The sequence below is a fragment of the Callithrix jacchus genome, chromosome 4 (genome assembly GCF_049354715.1).
Source record: "Callithrix jacchus isolate 240 chromosome 4, calJac240_pri, whole genome shotgun sequence".
NCBI lineage: Eukaryota > Metazoa > Chordata > Mammalia > Primates > Cebidae > Callithrix > Callithrix jacchus.
In genome coordinates this window covers 115,617,897-115,642,915 of record NC_133505.1, presented here as the reverse complement: position 1 = coordinate 115,642,915, position 25,019 = coordinate 115,617,897, and the positions used below count along the sequence as shown (strand labels likewise).

General features: G+C 41.1%; 1 protein-coding gene across 6 annotated transcripts in view; it reads left to right on the top strand.

Annotated features, from left to right (window-relative positions):
* Positions 1-17,291, top strand: part of AK9 (adenylate kinase 9) — a 221,005-nt gene extending 203,714 nt beyond the window's left edge. For 5 of the 6 annotated variants that reach the window (XM_035296488.3, XM_035296487.3, XM_017971308.4 and 2 more), the window contains 9 exons: positions 1,257-1,458; positions 3,828-3,974; positions 4,078-4,298; positions 10,408-10,604; positions 11,673-11,842; positions 12,089-12,187; positions 13,870-13,972; positions 15,611-15,725; positions 16,172-17,291. In XM_035296488.3, the coding sequence (XP_035152379.3) occupies positions 1,257-1,458; positions 3,828-3,974; positions 4,078-4,298; positions 10,408-10,604; positions 11,673-11,842; positions 12,089-12,187; positions 13,870-13,972; positions 15,611-15,725; positions 16,172-16,374 (1,457 nt within the window). In that variant the 3' untranslated portion in view covers positions 16,375-17,291. Of the gene's footprint in view, positions 1-1,256; positions 1,459-3,827; positions 3,975-4,077; positions 4,299-10,407; positions 10,605-11,304; positions 11,843-12,088; positions 12,188-13,869; positions 13,973-15,610; positions 15,726-16,171 lie in introns of those variants that run through there. The other variant, XM_017971309.4, reaches the window with a different exon arrangement.
* Positions 17,292-25,019: the final 7,728 nt, after the last annotated feature.

Genomic DNA, 25,019 nt, shown 5'->3' with positions numbered 1-25,019 from the left:
TAGAGTTTTGTTTTTTTCACTACCTATTGGGTACTATTGTTATGGGATCTTTTGGTTGGATCTTTTCTGGCTGGAAACTTCTATGGCTTGGCAGCTTTGCCCAAATTCTTGTCCTGCATCCAGGAAGAATGAGGTAGGTAGACAAGTGAAGGGTGGACAAGACAAAGATGAATTGAGTGTTACAGCAGCTCAGAGGAGACCCACAGTGGGTGGCTCCTCTATGTAGGCAGTTCATCCATCCAGTGTTTAGTTCTCAGCAGAGAGGAGGCCCTGGAGAGGGTGGCTCCTCTCTGCAACTGGTTGTTCTGTCATTTCCAGCTATCAGCAGAGATGGTACTCCTCTCTGCAGCTGTCATCCTGTCATCTCTCTGCCCTCTTCGTCCTCTGTTCATCTCATCCTCTGCCCTGCTCTGGCTGAGCCCAGGACTTTTACAGACCTGAGGGGAGGAAGTACCTGCTGGGTGGTCCTGGGTAGGTCTGGAAGAGGTACCACGAGTCCCCACTCCTGTCTATGGACTGGCAGCCTGGTCCCCAGCCTTCAGGCCCTCCCTGGCCTGAGGGTGAGGCCTTACTGGGGAACTACCCCCTTCTGCCCAGGAATCAATCTGCCAACCACTGCCATTTATGGCCCCTGGGGCTCGGCCCTAACTCCTGCTCAGAGATGGGAGTAGGGCCAGCAGCAGAGAGAGGCCAGGCAGCAGGAGCAGAGACACCCCTGAGCCTGCAGAGGGTGGGGAGGTTCCCGGCACCCCAAGGATCCAGGCTGCAGAAATGCAGAGATGCCTGGGTCCTGTGCCTGGGAGAACTCCCCAAGCTGCACTCAGGGAGCTCCCACCCTGCCAACTCAGAAGGGGCATGGTTTCTGCTTGTCTCCAGCTCCTGCCTACTCCATGGAGCGGGAAGCCCCGATTTGCAGCTGTGGGTCAGGCGCCTGCAGCTGCACCCAAGAGGACAGATCCTACCTGCTTCTGGCTACCTTAAAAGCACAGAGAGGCTGGGATCCACAGCTGCAGTTTGGGTGACTGTAGCCTGCCCAGGAAGGTGGGGCTCCTGTCTGCTCCATAGAGCAGCAGGCCTGGGTGTGCAGCCTGGTTTGGGCACCTGCAGCCACTGCCATCACTATGTTCGCTACTTGGGGGACAGGATCATTAGAAGCGCAAACCTTGTCATCATGCAATATACCCATGTAACAAAGCTGCACATGTTCCCCCAAATCTAAAAAATTTAATTTAATTGAAAAGTTTTATGTTTTCCAGTTGCCAAAAAAATTACAAGTGAATATGGCCTAATGCGCATATCAATAGGAGAAGCTTTGCGTTCTGTACTGAACAATCACCCAGAAACAGAGCTGGCACTTATGTTAAATTGGCATCTTCATAAAGGAATGATAGCACCTGATGAACTGGCTATTCAGGCTTTAGAACTTTCTCTGATGGAAGGTGTGTGCAGTACTGCAGGGTAAGTGAATGGGGTCAGAGGATGGGACAGAGGGAGTTAAATCAAGAAACTGCTCGCTAGTGATTTAAAACACTTACATAGGGCTTAAAGCTCTTGTAAAGGGTGTGATCTACTTCTCTCAAACTCTGGGCACCTATATGGTTACATATTTGAATTTTCTGTCAAGCAAAAACTTGGCTTGAATATTCACATGCCAGATTAGCAGGCACGCCCCTTCACTCTCTCTAGCAACCCCTGAGTTGTCCAAAAGCCTTAGACTTTCACAAAGGAGGCTGATGTGACTTCCACATTCCAGGAGTGCTTCTCACTGCCCCATGAAATGATGGAGAAGTGGCCCTCCCCCATCCCCCATGTGCTAGTCTAATGGAGATGGTCTATGTCTGGCCCAGCTCTCTGCACAGGTAGCTGTGCCTCATCCCTAACACTGCATTTGTACAAGAAAGCTATGTACTTGAGCTGTCTCTTCAGTTTACACTTCTCTCCTCACCTTTGCTCCTCCAGCACAGCCATGAGCCACACGCAATAGTAAAAGCCCTCCCCGTGAAATCTGAGGCCCTGGTCTTGAGCACAGGTCACTGATCTAGAACCCCCCTAATGTACTCAAGATTTTCTATTCAGAGCCTCCTTGCCCTTCCTTGTCTGTGACCCATAATTATGTTATTGAACAGTTCTCCTGAGTTCAGTTATTGGGGAGCAGCTTCTGAGGTGTCAGACTTCATCTCCAGAAAAGGCCCAGGACGTACCCAAATTGAGTTACCTCCTCCTTGGTGTTCAGCTTTGCATAGAATGGACCTCAGTGAGGATATTGTGGTTGAGTCAAAAAGATTTCATTTCACGTTAATACCAGAACAATCACTGCTCATTCACCGTGAATTTCCCTAATCCTGAGGGTCACTCAAGTGACTCTTCACAGGATAAAGAAGTTGAGCTACTCTTGATTAAATAAACAACAATGGCACCCTCATACGTGCTCTATGAAGACAGCCTAGCCAACAATCCCCTCTGCTGTGGAATTGGAGGCCAGTGCCTAGAGACTCAGCTGTTATCAAGGAAAAACTCCAGCCAAATTAAATTTAAAGGAGTTTAATTAAGCAATGAATAATTTGCAAATTGGGCAACCCCCAGAATCACAGCAGATTCACAGAGACTCCAGCACAGCCACATGGTGGAAGAAGATTTATAGACAAAAAAGGGAAATGATGTACAGAAATTGGCAGTGGGATACAGAAACAACTGAATTGGTTACAGGTCGATGTTTGCCTTATTTGCACATAATTAGAATACTTAGCAGTCTATGACTGGTTGAAGTATGGCCGCTGGGATTGGCCAGGACTCACTTACAGGCGCATACTCCTAAATTAGGTTTTTAATCCTGTCTGACTATTAAGCTAGGTTATGGTTCATCTATAAGAATTCAAATATAGAAGTACGGCCATATTTAGTTTGCTTTAACAGCCGGAAAGCACTGGGGAAGTGCATCCTGTGACTTAGGCCAAACCAAGCTTACTATGACCATCGGCCAGCATGCCCAGCTTGCCCCCACCTCACAGGGAGTTTCCTGATATTGGGGACCACTCCTCCTAGAAGGTATAAACAGCCTTTCCCCCCACCCTGCTCCCCCACCCCGTCTCAGTTTGGTAGTGACAATCTCATTATCTCAATCTATTGAACTAGTGTAAATTCTCCTTGTCATTTCTGCTCAGAGGCATGCATCATGGGTCCTGATGGAATGATTCCCACCCAAATAATATAGGGCCACTCTCACCAACTCTCCCGCAGCTGTGCTCCCAGCCTCCTCACAGAGCATTTACTACAAAAAGCAAGCTTAGAACACACTTTTTTTCCATATTGGCTTATCTCTTACTAAAATACTACTTCTTGAGCATCTAATATGTACCAGACCCTACTCTAGTTGCTTTACATACCTGATCTCCAATATTTAAAACAACCCTAAAAGCTAAATATAATTTCCTCTCAGAAAGTTCAAACCGGGTTTTAAATCTAAAGTTATCTGCCTCTAAAGCCTGTACTCTTTCATATTTAGATTAATAGCACCAATTGAACACAATGTTCAAGGTACTGTGAGTGTTTTCTCTCATTTCTGCCAAAATCAATCTTCAGCAGGCTGAGTGTAGAAATTCAGAGCTCTCTCCTACCCCCACCTTCTGAACTGTGTTTGGATGTGTCCTGCCCACCTCATGGCTCTTGGCCTGACTGAGATTAAAGATGCAGAAATGAAGAAGGCAAAGTGTGAGGAAGATAAATTGAGTAATGTAAAGAAAAGCATGGGGCTACTAATAGAAGATACAAAGGATATACGAGAGAAAAAGAAATGTAGAATTTTTTATTTTCATGTTTTTCCTTGTTAGTGTTGTCATTGATGGATATCCTGTAACTAAACATCAAATGAATCTCTTGGAAGCCAGGTCAATCATTCCTATGGTCATCTTTGAATTGAGTGTGCCTTCCAAGGAGATTTTCAAAAGATTGCTCCTAGAAAAGGAAAATGAACAAAGGTAACGTACACAATAAAGACAACAAAAAAGGAATAAACTTTAATGATGCAGGGGGGAAAAGTATTTTTAATGGCTTTTTCCATTCCTTCTGTTTCTCTATTAGGTTGCCGCATCCATTGCACAATAGTGCACAAATTGTAGCTGTCAAGAATGTAAAGCACCGCAAAAATATTGGTGAGATTAGGCAATATTATCAAGAACAGCATCAGAACTGGTATGTGATTGATGGATTTCACAGCAAATGGTGGGTATGGAATGAAGTCGTTAAGAATGTTCAAATGGTGAATAAATACATGCAGATATACCTGGAAAGAATAAAAGCAGGTAAGAAAACATTTTTTTAAAGTAGAATAAAATATTAACGTGTAAACATGCCTGACTCATGTAACTCATGTTACTATAATTCATTCCATTTGAACATGAGTCAGGCATGACTTAATCAGTATTTTATATGTATAGTATTATCCAATTATTGTGATGCTATGGTCTGAATATTTGTATCACCCAAAATTCATATGCTGAAACCGAATCCCCAATGTAATACTATTAAGAGGTAGGGCCTTTAGGAAGTGGTTAGGTCTTGAGGACTTGCCCTCAAGAATGTGACTACTACCCTTATAGAAGAGGTTTGAGGGAGCCTGCTTGTCCCTTCCACATGAGAATACAGCAAGAGAGCACCATCTATGAGGAACAGTGCCTCGCCAGACACCAAATTTTCTGGTACTTTGATTCTGGATTTCCCAGTCTCCAAAACTGTGAGCACTAAATCCCTGTTGTTTATTAATTACCCAGTCTGTAGCATTTGGTTATAGCAGCCAAAATAGACTATGACATGTGGGCATGTTTGCTCTAATAAATGACTGCTGCTACCCAAGCTATCATTTATTGAATGCCTGTGTGAATCTAGGACATAAAAATAATGCATGATCTCTCACTAAAAGGGTGTATAGTATTTGGCATAGTAAGAAGCTATTTTTCAGAATGTATGGAGTAGTTATATGGGGCCATGATTGCAAAGTGACATTAGGCAAAATTTTATTTAGGAATCTAGAATTAAAATTATTTTTACTATTTACACTATTACAGTATGATGCAAATTTTGAGTCCATAAGAAAACTAAACTTGCATATTAAAATGTTTTTATAGAGATGGGGGGTGCGGTCTTACTTTGTTTCCCAGACTGGTCTCAAACTGCTGGCTTCAAGCAAGCCTCCCACCTCAGCCTCCCAGCTGTCTTCATGCCTATAAACTCAGCTGAGTTTATAGGTGTGAGCCACCACACCCAGCAGCATCCTTCATTTTATCCAGCAACTCTAATCAGGAGATACCACATGTGGACAAGTCAGGATGGTCAAATTGGGCAGAGGGGAGAAACTAACCTGCAGGATGGTGGGAACAGAAACCCTCAGTAGATCCTGGGGAACCACTGGTGTTGGGATGGACCTTCAAAATGTCCCCAAAGTGAGGGGAGGGTCCAGGCTTTGTATCCTCTCCACCCCCACATTAGCCTGTCGTTGACCGCAAGCCAGCCTGGGAGGGAGTATAACTTATATAAACCATGACAAAGGGACAATTTCCAGTCCGGCTGTGAGCCATCAGTGCCATGATGCCCAGCAGCTGTGGGATAAGTGTGTCAGCCCTGCACTCTGCAGGAACTGAAGATCCACTACATGATTCCAGTGCCTGCCCCTGCCACAAACAGTTTCATCTCAGTGAAGTTGGCCTGTTCTCTTCTGCTTCAGTGCCCATCTGATCATCTAGCCTGTACCTGATTGTTTGCATTTAGTTTTGATTTGTTCATGCTCTGCTTCCTTTGTATACTGTTCAAATGATCCTCCCCTACCAGGAGGCCAAGGTTTACTCTGATCAATGAGATGGTGCAAGGCTGTGGTTAGAGGATTAAAGAGATTTCTCCTGCCACATTCCAGAAGAGAGTACATAGACATTGCCAGGTGTCATCAGGAGTATCCCAATAATTAGAAAAAGAGACATTTGGGTGTCTTTTGAGACTTGAAGTCACATGATCCTAAATTACCCTGTCAGGATTGGTGAGATTCAGTACATGTAAGTTAAAGAGCAACCTAGGAATAGATAGTGTTAGAATACTATAGCACCACATAGTATAATATATTTTATATGATAATACTATATACCTTAATAATGCTATATATTATTGTACCATAGTACTAAATATTATAGTACCACTATAGTATCATAGTAGTGTAATATTCTTTGTAGAAAATCAATATTGGGGCTTCTTAGCCTTTTCATCTGTGTCATAAGCAACAGACAGAATAGTGTATTTGTCATCTATTGTTGTGTAACAAATTAGTCCAAAACTTAGCAACTGAAAATAACACACACACACACACATACAGAGTTTCTGTGGGTCAGAAATCTGGACACGGTTTAGCTGGGTAGTCTCTCACAAGGCTACAGTTAAGGTGTCAGCCAGGACTATGGTCTTTCCTGAAGGCTTAACTGAGAAAGAGCCCACTGCCATGCTCACAAGCGTGGTGTCGGTAAGATTCTGTTCCATGAGTGTTACTGGACTGAGGACCTCAGTTCCTTGCTGGCTGCTATTGGCCAGAGGCCACCTTCGGTTTGAGTGGTGAACCTCTCCGAAATGGCAGCTTTCTTTATCAAGTGAACAACCTGAAAAGGCAAGAAAGAGTGTCCATCCTTTGTAATTGTTTTACTTAGGGCTGCTGTAACAAACTGCCACAAACTGTGTGGCTTAAACAACAAAAATGTATTGTCTCTCAGTTTTGGTCACTGGAAGTCCAAAATCAAGGTGTTGGCAGGGCCATGCTCTGTCTGAAGATTCTAGGGGAGGATCTATTCCATGCCTTTCTCTTAATTTCCAGTGTTGCCAGCAATCCTCGGCATTCCTGGGCTTACAGACACATCACTCCAGTCTCGGCCTCTGTCGTCACATGGCATTCTCTATGTGTGTGTCTTGGTGTCTTCACATGGCATTCTCATTTCCGTATCTGTCTGTGTGTATTTCTCTAACCCTATTTCCGAATAAGGTCATATTCATAGGTGTTGGGGGTACTTCAATGTATCTTTTTGGGAAACATAATTCAAGCTATAATGGTAAACTAATCTTAGAAGTGACATCCCCTCACTTTTGCTATATTCTGTTTATTAGAAGCAGGTTACTCAGTCCACTCCACACATGGGGGAGGAGATTACATAAAGACATGAACACCATAAGGTAGGGATCAAGAATACCACTAGAGTCATGTAAGATCAGCTCACCCTGTGGCTTCCAGTGATATACGCGATACGATGATATGGTGACGGAATTCACAATCAGATTTATGTTCAGATTAATCAGGCAGTTGGGAATGTTAAATAACAATAATTTTATGTGGTAAGATATGGTAAGGTTCAAAGTCACTTTGTTTTAAGGCCAATAATGCTCCCCTAGAAAGCCTTCTGTTAACTCTGTGCAAGAGACACAAAGACATTCAGGAGATTCCACCCAGCTGGCTCTCAGCTCTTCAGAGAAGACCAGAACCTAATGATAAGGTCGGGATTCATTAATGGCTGATGTCCTTTCTTCTGGGACTCAGAAGTCAAGTTGGGCTTTCTTTTTTTGAGATGAAGTCTCACTCTGTTGCCCATGCTGGAGTGTGGTGGTGTAATCTCAGCTCACTGCAACCTCCACCTCCTGGGTTCAAGCTATCCTCATCTTGCCAAATAGCTGGGACTACAGGCATGCGCTATTGCCTCAGCTTCCCAAATAGCTGGGACTACAGACATGTGCTACCACACCTGGCCAATTTTTGTATTTTTAGTGAAGATGGGGTTTCACCATGTTGGCCAGGATGGTCTTGATCTCCTGACCTCATGATCCACCCACCTCGGCCTCCCAAAGTGCTGGAATTACAGGCATGAGCCACGAGTTGGGGTTTCTAATTGACCTCTGTTGACTCTGATACGTCTTTGATGCTATCATTTGGAAAATACTGTCACTTTATCAGTTTATGTCCTAAAGATCTTGTTGGAAGTAGTGCTGATGCCACACTGATAATTTTTTGCTTTCAAGAGTTGAATGGACAACCAATAAGCCAATGGTTTTAAATGTCTGCCTTATTGAAGGAGGGCTGTGATTGCTTAAAGGAATGCCAGTTAATAAAGATTCCTTCATTTTGTGTATGTTCCTTCCCCCTCCCCCCCCGCCCCCACTCCCTGTTTAAAAGCAAAATTGTGGAGTGATTGCATAACGGAAATCTCTTTGGGTCTGGTTTCCCAACCATCTCCTTTTCAGGATTACATCTGGCCTTTTGAAGAGATGAAAATGGTAGTTGGTATCAGGGAACATCATCTCCCGGACCTCCACAGCCTCCATCCCAGTAGAGGCAGGCAGATCAGTGAGGCAGTCATGTGACATGACACAGTTCCACACCTCTGGCCTGAGATTCCAAAATCCAAAAACCTCTAAAAATCTCAAGTTTATTTACAAATCATTTGAGGGCAAAACTTGACATAAGCTGACATATGGCAATTTACAGTCTTTTTATGAAATCCCGTAAGTGGGAAAGGGTCATCCTATTTGGTTGGGGAAATTTCATCTTACAGGTTACAGGGTGCTGCTCCAGACTCTGTAAGAATGTGATGTACCTCTCCCCTCCCCTCCCTTCCCCTCCCATCCCCTCTTTTCAAGACAGGGTCTCACTCTTGCCCCCGCTGGAGTGCAGTGGCTTAATGCAGCCTCCACCTCTCGAGCTCAAGAGATCCTCCCACTTCAGCCTCTCAAGGAGCTGGGACTACAGGCATGTGCCACCATAATAGGCTAATTTTTGTAGTCTTTGTAGAGACAGGCATGTGCCACCACAATAGGCTAAATTTTGTAGTCTTTGTATTCTTTGCCCAAGCTAGTCTTGAACTCCTGGGCTCAAGCAATCCATCCGCCTCAGCCTCCCAAAGTGCTGCAATTATAGGCGTGAACCACCACATCTGGCTGAGTGCAATGTATTTCTAAAATCTAAAATATTCTGAATTATCCAACATATCCTGCCCCAAGTGTTTTAGATGAGGGATTACAGTTCTGTAATAGTATATTTAGATAGATAATTTCTATCCTAACAAAAAACACCATGATTTATGCTTCATAATTTTATAGTTAATTTGGGTCCTTCCTAGGCATAATCGTTAAAAAAAGGTAAAACTTTTCCGTGGTAAAAGGATAGCTAATAAAATATGCTGGCTATAAGTCCACTCATAATAACTAAAATGTATGTAAAAGTAATTTTATTTTCTATAACATCTCATATTGCTTTCAAGTCCCCATTCCAGTGGAGTATTAGAGAGAAAACTCTCTTTTGTTATGTGTATACTTCTATTTTTGTTCTGGGTAAGCATAGAGAGAAAACTCTTAATCTTGTTCATTAAAGGAACTTGGGCATTTTCTTTTTAAAAATCTGCTCTTTAAAGCCAATCACTTTTGGATAAATGTTTGTTTCCTTCTCTTGGGTGGCATCTGGGCACGGGGAGAAGTTTGTGTGAGTAACATCATGTCAACAAACTATATGCAGTTCCTGAAATCTAGCCTATAGGTTTTTTAATGTAGCAGATTTAAAAATGTGAGGATATGCACACATGTATAAATTTTGTGTGTGTATCATATATGTAGTCTATAATGGCTAAGAACTAAAACAGCCAAAACATTCATCAATAGATAAATGGTTGAGTAAACTACATGTATGTTTATACAGTGGAATATGATGCATCAGTTAAAAAGAATTAGGTAAATTGGCCAGGTACGGTGGCTCACACCTGTAATCCCAACACTGTGGGAGGCTGAGGCAGGTGGATCATCTGAAGCCAGGAGATCAAGACCAGCCTGGCCAGCATGGCAAAACTCCATCTCTACTAAAAGTACAAAAAATTAGCCAGCCGTGAACACACCTGTAATCCTAGCTTGGGAGTCTGAGGCACAAGAATCACTTGAACCTGGGTTCTGGAGATTGCAGTGAGCCCAAGATTGCACCACTGCACTCCAACCTGGGCAACAAAGCGAGACTCCATCTTAAGGGAAAAAAAAAAGAATTAGGTAAATTGTATAAACTTATAAGAAAAGATTTCAAAGACCATAACTGACTGATAAAAGCAAGTTGCAGAATAATGTTTATAGTATGGTGGCACAAGCATACTACATGCAAAAAAAAGTACATACATGGATGTATAGAAAAAAGACTGCAAAAGATATAAATCCAACAGTGATAATCACCTCTCAGGTTAAGTATTGGATTGACATGACGGAGATGTGAATAGTAACTTTTACTTTTTACTCTATTGTTTGGAATTTTATAATGTGTATGTATTTGCAGAGTGCTGTGTAATTAAAATTATTTTAATTTTCAAATCATTGTGTTTTCTATGAAAAATGTATACATAATAATAGTTACTATGTTAATAATAGGAAAAGCTGCCTGCATTGACAAGTTATGCATCACGCCTCAAGAGCTGCTTTCTCGCCTGGGAGAATTTGGACAGTTCTGTCCTGTCAGCCTGGCAGAATCCCAGGAATTATTTGATTGCTCTGCAACTAACTCCTTGGAATTCGCAGCAGAGTTCAGAGGGCACTACTATAAAATGAGTTCTCAGGAAAAACTGAATGTAAGTTCGTCTCTAACTCCAAATATTTACTAAGGAAAGAAAATGCCTTATATTCGAATTCATCAATAGGAAGGGATAGGTGCCCAGAAACGTGGGACCAGGGGCCCCATTACTGGAAACTGTGACTCTGGGACCAGTGAGGTAACTCAGTGGTGAGCTCCAAAACTGCATCCCAGGACATACTTTGAAACATTGCAGGAGTCCAGGGTCAATGATGGGCCGTTGGCCTGGGCCAGCCTAACAGGCAGGAAGAGCCAACAGTGAGCCCCATCAACGGAAGAGATGCTGAACACCAAGGGCTCAACCCACAGAGGATCCAGGGGATTCAGCTCCCAGGGTTGCTGAAGGGAATCAGAGTCACTAGAAATGAAGCAAGAGCTCATAGATGCCTCCTGTGCTTTATTTTTTTTTTCTATCACTAGAACTCTTTATATACCTTATATTTCTGCTTAGTGGAATAGAATGTGGAATTCTTCTCATGATGTCCATAATTTGACAATTTTAGAAGATTTATAGTTGAAAACAATGAAAACCAATCAGATGTCTCTGAGCATTTTATTTCCTTGGAGAATTAGCATTGTTGTTCCCTTTATTATGAGATATTTATTTCTTCCTGCTTACTTAATGGTAATCATAGAATTTTTAAAACTGGAAGTGACATTAAAAGCCATGTATCTGGTTCACCCCCTCCATTTTACAGAGCGATTCCTGAAGCTGGAGAAGTTAACTCACCTGCCAAAGGCACCCAACTGGTTAATTATACAGCAGGACAGGAAGATGGGCTGGCAGGGCCCTGCTCTCTCCAGTGCCTGTCGTATAGCAGGAGCACAAGTGTTTTTTATAGGAATGAATGAATGAGCCGACTGAGATGAGGATAAACCTTGGATGTGATCACTTGGGAATATTCCTATAGGGAACTTCCAGTCAGAGAAGAGGTTCTCACAGTTTGAGGAACAGCAGAATGCTGCTACTGAAAACGGGGAGGGTGCAGGAGAGCCTCAGTGGCCTTCTGATTGGCATAGCATTCCTGGTTTAAATCATCTTGCTACTGAAATTCTTTTTTAATAGAAATTCTTGGAGAACCCAGAATTGTACGTGCCTCCCTTAGCACCTCATCCACTCCCATCTGCCGACATGATCCCCAAAAGGCTGACTCTGTCAGAGCTGAAGAGTCGATTCCCTAAGTGTGCAGAGCTCCAGGGATACTGTCCAGTGACCTATCAGGATGGAAAACAAAGGCAAGTCCTGGCCTTCCTGGAAGTATATAATGATATTGCTACTCCAAAGAAATGGTTCATTCAACAATCTTAACATTTTGGTCAAATGTCGCTCTTATTTAATTGGAAAAATATTCTTTTTCTTCCTTGAGCTACATAGGTAGAAAGATAAAATACTTCTGAAATGGTATTTATACAATACTGCACATTAATTATCCAATAGAGATTTTGTTTTGTTTTGTTTTGTTTTGTCTTTTGGTCTTCCAGATATGAAGCCCTAGTACCTGGTAGCATTGACTGTGCTTTAGAATATCGTAATCGTATATACATTTGTGAGAATAAAGAAAAACTCCAGAAATTTTTGAGGTGAGACTATTCACTAAATCATTGGATATTTACTAAAAATTTTCTGTGTTGCATGCAACATTCTGGGAACTGGGGAGGTGTGTGTGTGTGTGTGTGTGTGTGTGCACGTGTGTGTGTGTGTGTGTGTGTGTGTGTGTGTGTGTACAAGGACTGGTCCCTGTTCCAGGGACTAGTCCCTTACCCAAAGCCATCCAGCGTAAGATGGACTTTGATTGCCTGATAATTACAGAATGGGATGGCCTTTAGGGTGTGGAAATGAATCAGAATCCAATTTGCTCTGGACTCAGACCACTACTAAAGTGTAGATCATGGGTTGGAGGCAGGACTACCAGTGATGAGGCTGCGAGAATGATCTTGTCTGAAATACGATGGCATGTTTGAGCTCACCACAGTTATGTGGGGAAGGCAGAGGGCTTGGGACCACGGCCTGAGAAACACCAATGCAGGAATGCCGGAAGAGCTTATGAGGGAGACTGAGAAAGATGAACTACAGAGACATGAAATGAGAGCAGGGATGAGGAGGGTTGAGGGAGGAGAGGGGAAGGATGGTGTGGCAACAAGTTTAAATCCTGCTCAGAGGTCAAGCAAGACGAGGGCTGAAAAGCGTTTGAGATGTAGGGTATAGCAGGTCATTGGTAATCTTGTCAAGAATGGTTTTGTCCAGTGACATGAGAGGAAGTCAACTACAGAGCTCCAAGGAGCAGATGAGAGCTGTGGAAACAGATCTTGCCTGTAGTCCAGAGGTTACAAGCAAACACATACTGACAGCAGCCAGGAGGCGAGGGATGGAGGCAAGCAGGCTGGGTGTGAAGACACAGGAGTTGGGGGCCTGCTGCCCACTGGACTGCACACAACCGGCTGAAGGGACCAGCAGCTGCCCATCTCCTGCTGGAATAATCTGGAAAGCACATTGCTGTTTAAATTGTTCAGATTCCTAAACATCCATGTTTGATTCAAATATAAAAATAAAATACATGTGTGTCAAATCCCATCTGCAGATAAAATTTGTGTGGTGCCTTGCAATCTCTAGTGAAGCCACTGTTTGAAGAAGTTTAATTGTAAAAAGAGAAGAGATGTTCATTTCTGGAAGGCATATAGGATTTAAGGAGTAAAGGTGGTTTTTCTTTTTTTTTTTAATGGGGAATTATGAAGACGTTTAAATGCATGTGCATGGGAAGGACCCAATAAAGAAGAAAGTGGCAAAGATGCCAGGGCAGTGAGCCAGCAGCTGCTGTAGTAAGATGCTTGGAGAGAGGGTGTGGTGGGACCAAGGGGCCTGGTCTCAGATGGGAGGCACCTCCTCCACAGGAAGAGAACATGTGGGTGACTCTGCTTGTGATGGGCTGAGGAAGTCCCATCTCGATGGCTTCTCTGAGTATAGCATGGAATCTGCCTGGGGCAAGGGGGCATTTGGGAGAGTCAGAAGTTTGAGGAAAATAAAGAAAATTTTATATAATTACTGTGAAAAATGAGAAAACTGAGAGTAGGTGAGTAGGGCTGGGTAACCAGTAGATGTGAGTAGCTGTGCACTTCCTGGAGCCCCAGCCTTCCCACTTGTATCATTTTCTCCAGTGCAGAAAAACAAGTAGTGAACTTTATCTTCTAATAGTCTCTTACGTATTCCTATCTATACACGCTGAGTATAACTGTGAGCATCCATCTAATGAACTTTGTGTTCTTAGGTCGCCACTGAAATACTGGGAACAGAAGCTTCCATACAAGCTTCCTCCATTAAGGGAACCGATACTTCTTACTAGTCTTCCTTTGCCTGGATATCTGGAACAGGTTCTTTTACTTAATTTTCTGTCATATATGTTAGAAGAATACAAATGATATCTTCTTTTTAACACTAATTTTCATTTTGGGAACAATCAAATTCAAGGCAGAGTTTTCTGATTTTAAGCTGCAAATTCACTCAGCCGATTTTGTTTATGTGTAGTGTTTAAAATAAAATGTGTGAAAATCCCGCTTCCATAGCTAATTCTGAGATATCTGCACCAAAGTAAAGAGAAAGTAGATCATCACAAAATTGTTTCCATTTGAATTATATATATGTAGTTTGGTCCTTATTTTTGAATTTCAGTGTCTGTGAAACTTTTTCATAATTTGGAATGTGCAGATTCAGTCTGGGAGAGGGTTGTTCACTCAATACTCGAAAGAGTGGAGTTACAGTGACACAACCAAACCAAAAAGCCCATATTTTGCCCCACATCCAGATAAAGTCAGTTTTATTTACTCTTATTTATCCTATTTGTTATATTTTATTTATCCAAGTATAATTTTTTAAGAATAGCAAAACTTAGCAGCAGCCAACAACTATCTTTACTATTTTATTTTTACATTTTTAAAGCTTTTTCAAAAAATATATTTTATTGCACTTTCGGTTCTGGGGTACATGTGCAAAACATGCAGGATTGTTGCACAGGTACATACATGGCAATGTGGTTTGCTGCCTCCATCCCCCCACCTATATCTGGCATTTCTCCCCATGTTATTCCTCCCCAACCTCCCTATCCCCTGCTGTCCCTCCCCTATTCCCCCACAACAGACCCCAGTGTGTGATGCTCCCCTCCCTGTGTCCCTGTGTCCTCATTGTTCAACACCTGCCTATGAGTGAGAACATGCGGTATTTATTTTTCTGTTCTTGTGTCAGTTTGCTGAGAATGATGGTTTCCAGATTCATCCATGTCCCTACAAAGGACATGGACTCATTGTTTCTTATGGCTGCATAGTATTCCATGGTGTATATGTGCTTATTTTTAAAACTTTTTAAAATTCTACAAAATAAATGCCTAGGGCACAATTTCAAACCTTTGTCAGTAATTCTTAACCACTCTGATTTTTTCAACTTGCCTATAAGGTTAGCCTTCAGTCTGGTTTAACATCAAAATGCCAGATGAAGCCCACCCAGAGAGGAATATTCTCATGAAGGCCAAATTTTGTTAGGAGGGCCTCTTATTACCTTCTGGGCTCTGAAATCTTGCCAGCACTGACTACTGAGGTCTCTGGAATTCCTTGTTAGGTGGCCATGGGTCCTCAGAGTGGGAGGCAGTCTGGCCATTTCTGAGAATGGAAGCAGATGCGGGCCAAGTAACGCAAAGCCCAGGGTCCCCTTTTTTCTTCTCTTTTTGCCATAAATAATGTCAAACATATAAAAATAGAGAGACTTGTGTAATGAAGCCCATACGCCTATCCATCACCCAGCTGGCACTAAGCCAGTTTGTAATTTTCATTTTTCCTGATCAAACGTATTTTTATTTCTTTGCTGTTGGCTAACTGGTCATCTAACCATATTTATAAGCCCTATCCCCACTTCAGGAGGCTATTTGAGGCAAAGAAATAATATTTGCCTCTATCTATTGGCACTAAGAAAAGAAACCAAACTCAAGTATATACATAATTTGAATTGTCCCCTCCCTGCAGGGTATTGCAACTTCTCTAATTAAAGCAATGAATTCAGCAGGACGTTTAAAGCCCAAGTTCCCCTTCTTAAGTATAAGGAGGTCTGCACTACTCTATATAGCACTTCATCTAAAAGGTATGTCTTTTTTAAAGATTTACCACTCAGAATGAATTTAACATTAATAGTAGTATAAGTGATGAACAGGTTGTTAAACTGAGTTGCCTGCTTTGTTAGAGAGAGTGGTGTGTGTGTGTGTGTGTGTGTGTGTGTGTGTGTGTGTGTTAGTAGCAAATACAATACACGGCAAATATTTTAAATGAAATATCGAAGTTAAATTTCTAGTTTTCAAAGTAAGGACTATGAGTAATATAGTGAGCTCAATAATCCATGCCATAAAGAAGGGTGAATACAGGCAGTTATGACCTATAAGAGAATACTTCTCCAGATTTTATTTGGGATTTGGATATCTTCTCAACCATAACTATGTACCTAACTGAAATACGCATCCAGTTGCCTTCTCTTTCATTTAATGACTCACTACCTAGCAGAAATTATTCACAGTTCTGTGAAATTTTCTACAGCATTTAATCCCAAAGGTTCTGAATATACAAGAAAAAAGTATAAGAAGAAGTTGGAGCAGTTTATGGAAAGATGTGAACTCATAACATACCTGGGTGCCAAGATGACCAGAAAATACAAGGAACCTCACTTCAGAGCCATTGACTTTGATCATAAGTTAGAGACCTTTCTCTCTCTCAGAAATATAGACCCAATTAATGGGTAATTTACTTAGGTGACAGCAACCTGAATCTCAAGAGTTATCTGAAAGTGACAGAGGGAAACTGATAGAAGTTTGAAAATCTGGGCCTCCCAGAAGTACTTTTGCCACCTGAGCAACATACGATGGCTAGCAGACTTCACATGAACTCAAAGGTCTGCCAGCCAGTAAGGAGCATGCTTATATAAACATAAGTTTTAATACGATTTTAAAATGTGTTGCTCTTTGCCTGAACTTTGATGATTTAACAAAATAGACATTCCATTTATAATTCCATATATTTAAGTAACTCATTTAGTAAATATATTATTTTCCTTTTTAACATTTTCAGTAGAAAAGCCAGTGTCTGTTAAAATTGCTCGTTAAATGTTAGAAAGCTTTAAGAAACACAATTAACATTGTTATAAATGAAACCAAAATATGGGTTATACATTTTACATAAGAAATTGTTTGTGGACTTTGTGAACATAAGATACTATCATTTTACCAAAAAAATAAATGGATTTTGCAACAACTGGCTCGCTGCCTCTTTTCTTTTTCTTAAGTATTCATTGCAGCATGCTTTATACTTCATTTTATAATTAGAAATTACCTGGAATTTTAAGAAGGATGAAAGAAATCTAGAGTCATTATATATGATGTTTATCAAAAAGTATATGCTAGAGGAAAACTTACTAAATTGAATTTAATGAGATTTTTAAAATAAGATCAATTTTCAGCAGCAATATAAAAAGATCTAGAATGTGAAACAGCAAGATTGACTCTTAAAAAAATCAAAAATATGACCATTAACTGTGTAATCTTGGGTAAATTTCTCTGAGCCTTCATTTCTTAATCTCCACAACAGATGGTTTAGCTCTTTGATCCCTATAAATTCAGTAATGTTGCTTAAAAACTAGAAGCCAAGAAGTAAAAAAAAAAAAAAAAACTAGAAGCCTTTTTTATGTATCTTTGCATTATGTATTTTATAATAAAATTATTTTTAAAGTTAGAAGCCTATTGCCAAAGTTAGGATAAACCTCAAAAGCCTTTACTTCTTCGGGAGACTGGGAGTTGCCAATAGCTACCAAGTTTTGGTGGCAACTTAAGCCCCTTCCCATTTTTGTTCCTTGTCCATTTCTATTAATGCCTGTAATTCACCATCTTTCTATCACCAACTGCAATCTACTGGCTTTTTCATTCTTAACAAGATATAAATGTTCTTAGATCTTTTCAGCCTATGGATGTTATGAGTTTGCTTTAGCAGTTAAACCCAAACTTTATTGCTTCAGTGTCCCTGCCTTTATGAAGGGCAGCAGTCCCTGCAAAATACCACCAAGTGTTTCTTAGGGTCTCCAGGGTGTGTCCCATGTGGTCCCACTGCACATCCTCTGGGGATGAAGTTCTCTAGTATGGCTTCACCCTGAGAACTCTACAAGCCCAAAGATGCTGCCTTCTGAGCTCTAACATCTCATGCATCATTGTTCTGGAGCTGCTGAATTCTGCACAAAACTAGGGCAAATGGCCTTTCTCTTCCCTTAGTAGAAAGAAGCTCTGTCCCTGAGCTGAGCTGGCAACCAAAAACCATGTGATTCTCCCTTTTCACCTCTCTCTCCGTAGAGTCTCTTTCTCTGATTAAATCTATACAGCAGAGTATAGCAGGTAGTAGCAGTGGGAAAGAAGTGAGAAGTCAAATTTCCTAGAGTAGCTTCTAGCGCTGGACATTCCAGGTCCCTACCACTCACATGCAACTACAGTTAGCTACACTTGGGACCTTATTTAGAATAACTACTGGCACAGCTACCATTTCCCGGCTATTTTCTATGTGGCCAGAGAGAGTGTGTTAGTGGCTTTTTACGCATTATCTCATTCTTACACATGAGAAGAGCTTCCTACCCAAGATCACATAAGTTGTATCCAGATTCAGACCCTGATCTGCATAACTACAGAGTCTTGCTCCTACCCTTCCACTTCCTGCATTGTAAGCACATCTTGGAAACCACTATCACAGTGTCATTGTTCTTTAGTGTCAGTAGTGTCCTTCGTGTGTGTCTGTGTGTGTGAGTGTACTTTAGAGTACAAGAAAAATATAGACAACACTTGGGAAAGTCTTCTTGTTGGAGCCTGAGAACCACTCCCCTTCCAGGCCCACTCCATATGGCACTCACACCCACCTATCATGTTTGCTTTCCTTCTCAGGGGAGCACGTCATGTTTTCTGTGTCAAGGGGTCTGTGTCCCTAACAAGACAGAACAGCATTTCTGCAATAAGAACATGTATCCTTTTAAAACCTCTTATTGAAATTCTGCTTTTGTTTAGAAATTATGCTTGCATATTATTATAAATAATCCATTAACTAGCATCCCAAATATGATGAAAGAATATTTTGAATGGGTGTCCAGGGATCCTTAAACCTTCCCTGTGTGAAACAATAACAGAGTGGGTGTCCAGGCCACGGTACTCACTGAGGCTCACAGGGACTCTTTTTTGCCCACTCCTATCCTCCAGCTGCTGCCCCAACCTTGAGTGCTTCAGGAAGAGACTGAGGCAGTGCAGTTTTGAGGCAAGGGAAACTCCAACCAGCCTATGCCTCTCCATGGCTTGTCTATACATCATTTTCACAGCCACAATAACTTCACTCAGGTTGGAGTAGCAGTCTCCATTTGACAGATCCTAAATCAAACAGTAAATGAAATGTGGAAAGTAGGAAAAGGATTTTGGAATACTTCCTTTCCTTCTTTTTTTTTTTTTTAACAGTTACACTCAGATCCACACTGAGTAGATATGCTATATTTGACCATTCCTATTGCTGGCCTGTGTACTGTTGTACAATATTTTAAAATGCTATGGTGAGGTTGGACACAGTGGCTCATGCTTATAATCCCAGCACTTTGGGAGGCCAAGGTGGGAAGATGCTTGAGCTCAGGAGTTTGAGACGAGACAAACCTGGGCAACAGAGTGAGACTCTCTCTACAAAAGTTTTAAAAATAAATAAATAAAATGATGTGTTGAATCTTTCTCTCTTATATTCAGGATCATTCGCCTGATAAAAATTCTGAGAAATTAAATTGCTGGATTAAAGGGCATAAATATTCTTAGATGGATATTCACAATTCATATTACCAAGCAACTTTCCAAAACAGTTACAGCAATTCATACTGCTTCCAGGAGCACTGAGGAGCACCAATTTTAATCCTTTTTAACAATCATGTGGCTATTATCTTCATAGTTTTTTTTTTCTCTAATAGGTGAAAAGCGGAACCTTGCTGCTTCAATCTAATAGTGAGATTTAAAAGTTGTTCTGCATGTATTCTTTATGTAATATAGACATCAACCTTTTGTAGTAAATATATTCTATTTTTTAGGTACTAACATAAAACCTGTTCATCATACCTTTCTGATTTTTTTTTTTTTTTTTTGAGATGGAATCTCACTTTGTTGCCAGGCTGGAATGCAGTGGCTCGTTCTGAGCTCACTGCCACCTCCGCCTCCCGGGTTCAAGTGATTCTTTTGCCTCAGCCTCCCTTAGTAGCTGGGACTATAGGCACACACCACCATGCCCAGCTAATTTTTGTATTTTTAATAGAGATGTGGTTTTACCATGTTGGCCAGGATGGTCTTGGTCTCTTGACCTCATGACCTGCCTGCCACTGTGCCCGGCCCAGAGTTTCAGTCTTGTTTCCCAAACTGAGTGCAATGGCATGATCTTGGCTCACTGCAGCTTCTGCCTCCCAGGTTCGAGCGATTCTTCTGCTTCAGCCTCCTGAATAGCTGGGATTATAGGTGTATGCCACCACACCTGGCTAATTTTTTGTAATTTAATAGAAATGGGGTTTCACCATGTTAGCCAGGCTGGTCTTGAACTCCTGACCTCAGGTGATCCCCTTGCCTCAGCCTCCCAAAGTGCTGGGATTACAGGTGTGAGCCATTGAGCCTGGCCGATTTTTGTATTTTTAGTAGAGATGGGGTTTCACCATGTTGGCCAGGCTGATTTTTAATAGTTTTCTAAGCTCTGGAAAGTCTTCAGTCTTTAGAGATGGAATATTCCATTCTGTTTTCTTCTACTTATTCACTTATTTGTGTTTTTAAAAATATACATTAAATTATTTAAGCCTTCTAGAATTTATTTCAGGATACAGTGTCAACTGTAGTTTTAAATTCTTCAAAACTCAAAGTACAGTAATAAATACTATCGTTTTTAAACATTTTCAATTATATATTTTTCATTTTTTTCTCAATTCATTTGATACTTTAATTCAGGTAATTCATTAAAATTTCACAAATTCGGTGGTGAAGGGGAGGGAGTTCAGAACAGGATAGGAATGAGAGATATATTTTACACATGAATGACTTTGTCTAGTTGTGGTTTTTTTGTTTTGTTTTTTCTTTCTTTTCTCTCCTCCTCCTTCTCCTCCTCTTCCTCCTCCTCCTTTTCTTCTTTCTTCTCCTTCTCCTTCTTCAACAAATGAAGACCTGGGTAAAAAAATATCTACAAAGCCTTAGAGCCCTTAACTATGGTTGGTTCTGGGAAGAATTCTCAGAGGGAGTGATGTCTGAATTAAATGGACCTTTTAGAATCAAAGCATGTAAAAATTAGAAAAATAAGTCCAATTTGAGATTATAACCAGGGGGTGAAAGGCATTCCAAGAATTAATTTGTGAGCACATGTATTTACCAAGCTTGTGAGAGGCATGTTGAATAGTGCTTAGCATACACAAGTATGTGTATATTTACAAGAATTCTACCTGTCTACATATAGTAGGAGATTAAAATATAAGCAGATACACTCCCTGTCCTTGTGTAGTACAGGACACATGGGATCTGGAAATTGGAGCACTACTGGATTAGTACTGTAAAATCCCTCTAAAGATGCACTATTGGCATTGAACATTGACAATTATCCTTCGGTTGTCCTCAAATCCCTTTAAGTCATAATGAGCCTTGGACTATAGTTCCTTTCAGCTACAGTTATCAGCCAACCATCCCAGGCCACACAAATATTTTTTATGCCCTTCATCATGACAAAGGACTTCCACTAACCTTTAATTGCCAGATGTTCATAATCTTCTCCTTCCACCAATCTGCCAGGTTCTCCACTGACATAGTACACCTGGAAGTCAGTCAGCACAGGGCTTTGATAATGAAGTCCGTGAGTCCCTGTAGCCTCTCAAGGCAAAAAAAAAAAAGGAGAAAAGATTGGAAACTAGATTTGGAGAAGATAGCCCTTTTATCAATATTCACTCTGTAACCGATCTTACTTACAGTTTATAATCTATGCTCTGATAACTCCATTATTAATATCTCAATTTTGTTCTCAGCTGTGAACTCCAGATTGTTACCTATGACTGCCTACTATACTTTGTTATGTAGATAACATTTCAAATTTAGTATGTCCACCCCACACTTATTATCCAACCCAACTTCTCTTCCTCCAGATCAGTTAATGGTAACACTGTACCTTCTGGCGATTTAGCCCCAAACTCAGGAGTCAATCTTGATGGCATTGTTGCCGTCACTCCCCACATCCATTCCCAGCAAGTCCTGTCAGAAAGACTTATCCCCCAAATCTACCTTGAATATGGGCTCTTCTCACATTTTACACTGCTGTCATCTCCCTGCCTCCACTCATGTCCCTCTAGGATCTACTCTTCATCTAGCAGCTGAAGTAATTTTTGAATACATAAGTCAGATTCAACAGTCCTTTTGAAAAATCTTCCAGTGGTCTCCTATTTCAGTTAAAATAAAATCCAACCTCCTTTTCCTTGGCATAAAAGACCACATGATCTGGCTCTTCCTACCTTTTCAACATCCTCTCCATCTTTTCCTTTTTTCTTTTTCTTCTTTTTTTTTCAGACAGAGTCTTGCTCTGTCACCCAGACTAGAGTGTAAAGGCATGATCTCAGCTCACTGCAACCTCTGCCTTCTGGGTTCAAGTGATTCTCATGCCTCAACTTCCCAAGTAGCTGTGCCACCACACCCAGCTAATTTTTATATTTTTAGTAGAGGTGGGGGTTTTACCATGTTGGCGATGCTGGTCTCGAACTCCTGGCCTCAAGTGATCCACCTGCCTCGGCCTCCCAAAGTGCTGGGATTACAGGCATGAGCCACTGCACCTGACCTGGCATTGACCAATAACTTTTAAATGCCATTATCTCCTCTACAGCGTTTGAAGTATGTGCTCTATTTATACCAATTAAGTGGCTGTCCCTGACTCTTTTACCATGTGTATGTAAAGCCTCAAGGTATTCAGTAGCTGTAACCTTAAAACACTGGAATACGGATAACCAGTTTCCCATCTTACACTGTATTTTCATTCAAGATTTTAGATCTACTTTGTTTACTCTTCGAATTAGACATGATTTTGCATAATCAATGTTTGTTTAGATTTCCCTCATACTTACTTTTCTCTCTTTTTTTTTTTTTTTTTTTTTGCTTACAACTCCTTCTTATATCTCAGACTTTTCTCTTGGTGTTACTTTCCTTTCTATGGTATGGGTTTGTTGGAGGTTAATACTTTTATTGTTTGTTTGACCAAAATTGTTTGTCCTTGTCCATGATAATTGTAATGTATAAAAAAAAATCCTAGGTGAATTTTGAACGTATCATTTCACCAACCTCTGGTTTCTACTGTTGCTGTTGAGAAACCAGCTGTATCCATAAAAGAAAACCAGTTATGCATTGCTTAATGACAGGGATATGTTCTGAGAAATGTATCATTAGGTGATTTCATCACTGTGCAAACACCACTGAGTGAATTTACACAAACCTAGATGGGATAGTCTACTACACACCTAGGCTATATGGTACAACCTATTGCTTCTACACTACGAACCTGTACAAAATGTTATTGTACTAAGTACCGTAAGCAGCTGTAACTCAATAGTATTTGTGTATCTAAACATACCAAAACATAAGAAAGACACTTAAATACAGTATGCTGATGGCTCATCCCTGCAATCCTAGCACTTCGGGAGCCCTAGGTGGGCAGAGCACTTGAGCCCAGGAGTTCAAGACCAGCCTGGACAACATGGCAAAACCTCATCTCTACAAAAAAATACGCCCCCCCAAAAAAAATTTAGCAGTGTGGTAACATGTGTCTGTAGTCGCAACTACTCAGGAGGCTAAGATGGGAGGATCACCTGAGCCCAGGAGACAGAGGTTATAGTGAGCTGAGATCATGCCACTGCACTCCAGCCTGAGCAGCAGAGTGGGATTTTGTCTCAAAACAAAACAGTTTAAAAGATCAAAAAAAAAAAGTACACCTGTATAGGGCACTTATCATGAATGGAGCTTACAGAAATAGAAGTTGCTCAAGAGTTAGCTAGTGAGTGGTGAATGAATGTGAAGGGCTAGGACATGGCTGTACACTACTGGAGATGTTATAAACATTGTACACTCTTTACACTAAATTTATATGAAAAAAAATTCTTCTTTGGCTAGGCATTGGTGGCTCATACCTGTAATCCCAGCATGGGAGGCTGAGGCCAGTATTTATTTTTTTTAACTGGGTGTCCTGTGTGTTTATTTGTGAAATCTGTCAACTCTCCATCTGCTGCCATACCACCCCTCACTCACTGTGCTCCAGCCACACAGTCCTCAGATGTGTCTTCCTAGTCTCAGAGCTTTTTATGCTTGCTTTTCTCTTGCCTAGAACATTCCTATTCCAGATCTTCCCCAGCTGTCTCCATGTCATTCAGATCTCAGCTCAAATGTCACCCTATTCTGATTTCACTTCCCTGTCAGTTTTTGTCATCATTCTTTATAAAATTTAACACTTTCTGAAACTATCATATTCATTCATTTACTTGTATATTTGTCCTGTCTTCTCTTAGTAGAACCTAAGCTTCATGAGAGCAAAGGCCTTGTTAGTTGCTGTATCCCCAACACCTGATGCCAATGTCTGGCACTTAGTAGGCACTCAATAAATATTTGTTAGATGAATGTATGTCACCCTAAATCCTGTTCTGCAAGATTTAAAGTTAAGAAGAACTTTAGGGCCTTCTTAACTCTTAACCTGTGAAGAAGGCCTGTAACTGTCCTTAACAACAACAAAAGTTTCGAAAAAGTCAATATAGATCCAAAACAAAATTGCCTGGAAAAAAGGGCTAGGCTGTGTTGTGGGTGGCTGATGCTGGAAGATCCTCCAGACTGAGTCTTCCCTCACAGGGTTGTGCTCCAGTGAGCAATTGACTGAATGAGGAAATAAGAGTACCTGGCTTACCTGGCACTGAGTCCTCTTATGCCACTGAGGACCTCTGGAGGGCCAGTGTTTTGGCTGCAACCCTTGTAGCAGCAAGAAACAATGAGGCAGCCAACTTCCTGCTGGTATGCGGAAGTCAGGGAGTGCTCCCCCATCCCTCTTGTACCCCCACAAATCCAGAGGATTTAGAAACAAATCAAGATGAAAGGGAAACCTCAAAGAAGGAGCACTTGTCTTAAGCTAGTTTTAATAAAAACTAGTAACAATGTAAGATTCAGGTTGCTAATTACACCTCCAGGTTCAAAATCAGGGAGGCTATAAATGGCATGTTGGGAATCTGGAAATGGGCAGAAAAATAAATAATAAGTAATTATGTGTTGGTGAAGAGAGAGAAAATGCAGAAACAAATGGATGGAAGCAGGTGGTGAGAAGATTTGGATTGGGCTTGTAGACCATATTAAGAAGCTTGGAC